General features: G+C 35.5%; 1 protein-coding gene across 1 annotated transcript; it reads left to right on the top strand.

Moving 5' to 3' along the window:
- Positions 1-835: 835 nt before the first annotated feature.
- On the top strand, positions 836-1,844 carry LOC108207073 (probable protein phosphatase 2C 55). Its single transcript, XM_064086627.1, has 3 exons — positions 836-1,116; positions 1,469-1,652; positions 1,737-1,844. The coding sequence occupies exons 1-3, from the start codon at positions 836-838 to the stop codon at positions 1,842-1,844; spliced, it is 573 nt and encodes a 190-aa protein (XP_063942697.1).
- Positions 1,845-2,276: the final 432 nt, after the last annotated feature.

Genomic DNA, 2,276 nt, shown 5'->3' with positions numbered 1-2,276 from the left:
AATAGGTAACTGTGATCATGGTTAAAATTTGAATTCTAAAAGCGTCTCTAGTAACTGGCTTTTATTCTGTCCCATTTTAACTAATATTTGATTTTTTTAACACATATATTAAGGTGTAAAAAGTAATATTTACACATAATAGAAAATTCAATTCTTATATCAAATAAAATTTTCGATTCTAAAATTTTATTTTGATATAAATATTATAAAAAATAATTATGTTTACATGTGATTTTATTTAACATCTTAAGAAGCAATTAAAATGGAACAGAATCGAGCACGATTGGATAGCCCAAGTGGTTAAGGGTTTATCCTCTGTTGGCCCAGGTCCTGGGTTCGACTCTGGCTCACCTCGAGATTATCTTAGAACGGATACTCAAATTGTAAGGCTATAAGCCATATTAGTCAAAAAAAAAAAAAAAATGGAACAGAATCAGTACTAAATATAATATAAATAATATAGACTTCGGGAATGAGCATCTCTAAGAATATCATAGTCGGCTAGTAAATATGATGTGAATAATGTGATTCTTAACAAGTTAGTACATTTTTAAGAGTGTCCATTCATATAATGTTTTTTGTTTATATTTAAATGAGAATTAAAATTGAGGAAAAGTAGCGGATGAATCAGAGAGATTCATGTGAGGCTTCTACAAAGGTGAGATCAAAGTTGCTTGAGTTTATATATAAAGAGTCTATGAGAGTTGAAGGGTTGCCAACAACTAATATACAACAGGAAATTTAGTTTATAAAATAGATTATGGAAATGTAGAAATATATCGTCGATCGTGTTCCCCTCAATTACGATTGAATAGACAAATTAGGTAGATGTATAATGTATAATTACATTAAAGAGACGGGTGGGGACGATGCTCACTTCGTTTGTGTAAATGAGAAAGTGATTGGTGTTACTGATGGTGTTGGTGGCTGGGCGGGTATTGGAGTTAATGCTGGACTATATGCCCGTGAACTCATGTCTAATTCAGTGGGAGCAATCTTGAACGAGCCTAAGGATGGGATTGATCCTTTCAGGGTGTTAACTAGACTAGAGCCCATTCTGCTACAAAAGTTAAGGGATCCTCAACAGCCTGCATCGTATGTCTTAAAGAAAAAAGGGTATACTCCCTCTGTCCCTCTCATTTCTTTACGGTTACTATTTTGGGATGTCCCTCTCATTTCTTTACGTTACTATAAATAGTAAGTTCTTCTCATCATTACACCCACTATCTTCCCCTACTATCTCATATTTAACAATAAAAACTACTATTACACCCACTATTTTTCTCCACTATCTCAAATCTATTATTAAATATTGATAGGTCCCACCACTTTACCCACTTTTCATCTAACTTTACTTATTTTTTATACATTGTCTTGGTCTCCGTGTCCCCCTCCAATGTAAACAATTGAGGGGGACGGAGGGAGTACATGCTATTAATCTTGGTGACAGTGGATTCATTGTACTAAGAGATGGCTGCACTGTCTTTGAGTCCCCTGTGCAGCAGCATGGTTTTAACTTCACGTATCAGCTGGAGTGTAGTAGCAGAAGTGATCAACCAAGTTCCGGGCAGGTGTTTATGATTCCCGTGGTACCTGGAGATGTGATTGTTGTTGGGACAGATGGATTATTTGACAATCTATTCAGCAACGAGGTAGTACTTGTTGTTGCTGAAGGAATGTGAGGAGGTCTAGATCCTGATGCTTTATCTCAGAAATTAGCTGCTTTCGCACAACAGAGAGCTCTAGACAGACATAAGCAAACCCCATTCTCTACAGCAGACAAGGAAGTAGGATTCAGATACTACGGTGGAAAGCTTGACGACATAACAGTCGTAGTTTCTTAGATAAGCAGCTCAACCAACTAGTTTTTTCCTACGCTCATTGCAGTTGTATTATCTTATACTGAGCGTTTCTTTGATTGTCCATTTCATAGAGGCTATAACCACTAGTTGGCAGGTAATAAATTTCATACTTTCCTCATTTGTAATGGGCTGCTTTTTTCATCTTTAGCGGGTTACTGGGTTCTTAACATCTTAAAGACCTGATAAAATTTGTTTGCAGTTTCAAAGAGCAGCATCATATGCTATCCAAAAAAAAAGTACCCTATTCTATTCACTTAACCAAAGAAAAAAAGATTGAAGTCAAAGTTCCTATGTCATCTAAGGAGAAGGAAAACAAATTGGTAAATACTCATGAAAAAAAATTAAAATTATGAGGTGCAAAGTGAAAACCTAAAATCTGTTAACTTTAGCGGTCAATTAACGGAGAGTGGTCAA

The sequence above is a fragment of the Daucus carota genome, chromosome 2, assembly GCF_001625215.2.
Source record: "Daucus carota subsp. sativus chromosome 2, DH1 v3.0, whole genome shotgun sequence".
NCBI classification, from domain to species: Eukaryota; Viridiplantae; Streptophyta; class Magnoliopsida; order Apiales; family Apiaceae; genus Daucus; species Daucus carota.
This window is presented reverse-complemented; position numbering and strand designations above follow the sequence as displayed.

What these genes read in the sequence shown, in the direction of transcription:
- LOC108207073 (XM_064086627.1), top strand. Translation starts at nt 836, where the DNA reads ATGTATAATTACATTAAAGAGACGGGTGGGGACGATGCTCACTTCGTT. An exon ending in TATGTCTTAAAGAAAAAAGG is followed by an intron (nt 1,117 to 1,468) that starts GTATACTCCCTC and finishes CATTGTACTAAG; the next exon opens with AGATGGCTGCACTGTCTTTG. An exon ending in ACAATCTATTCAGCAACGAG is followed by an intron (nt 1,653 to 1,736) that starts GTAGTACTTGTT and finishes TTCGCACAACAG; the next exon opens with AGAGCTCTAGACAGACATAA.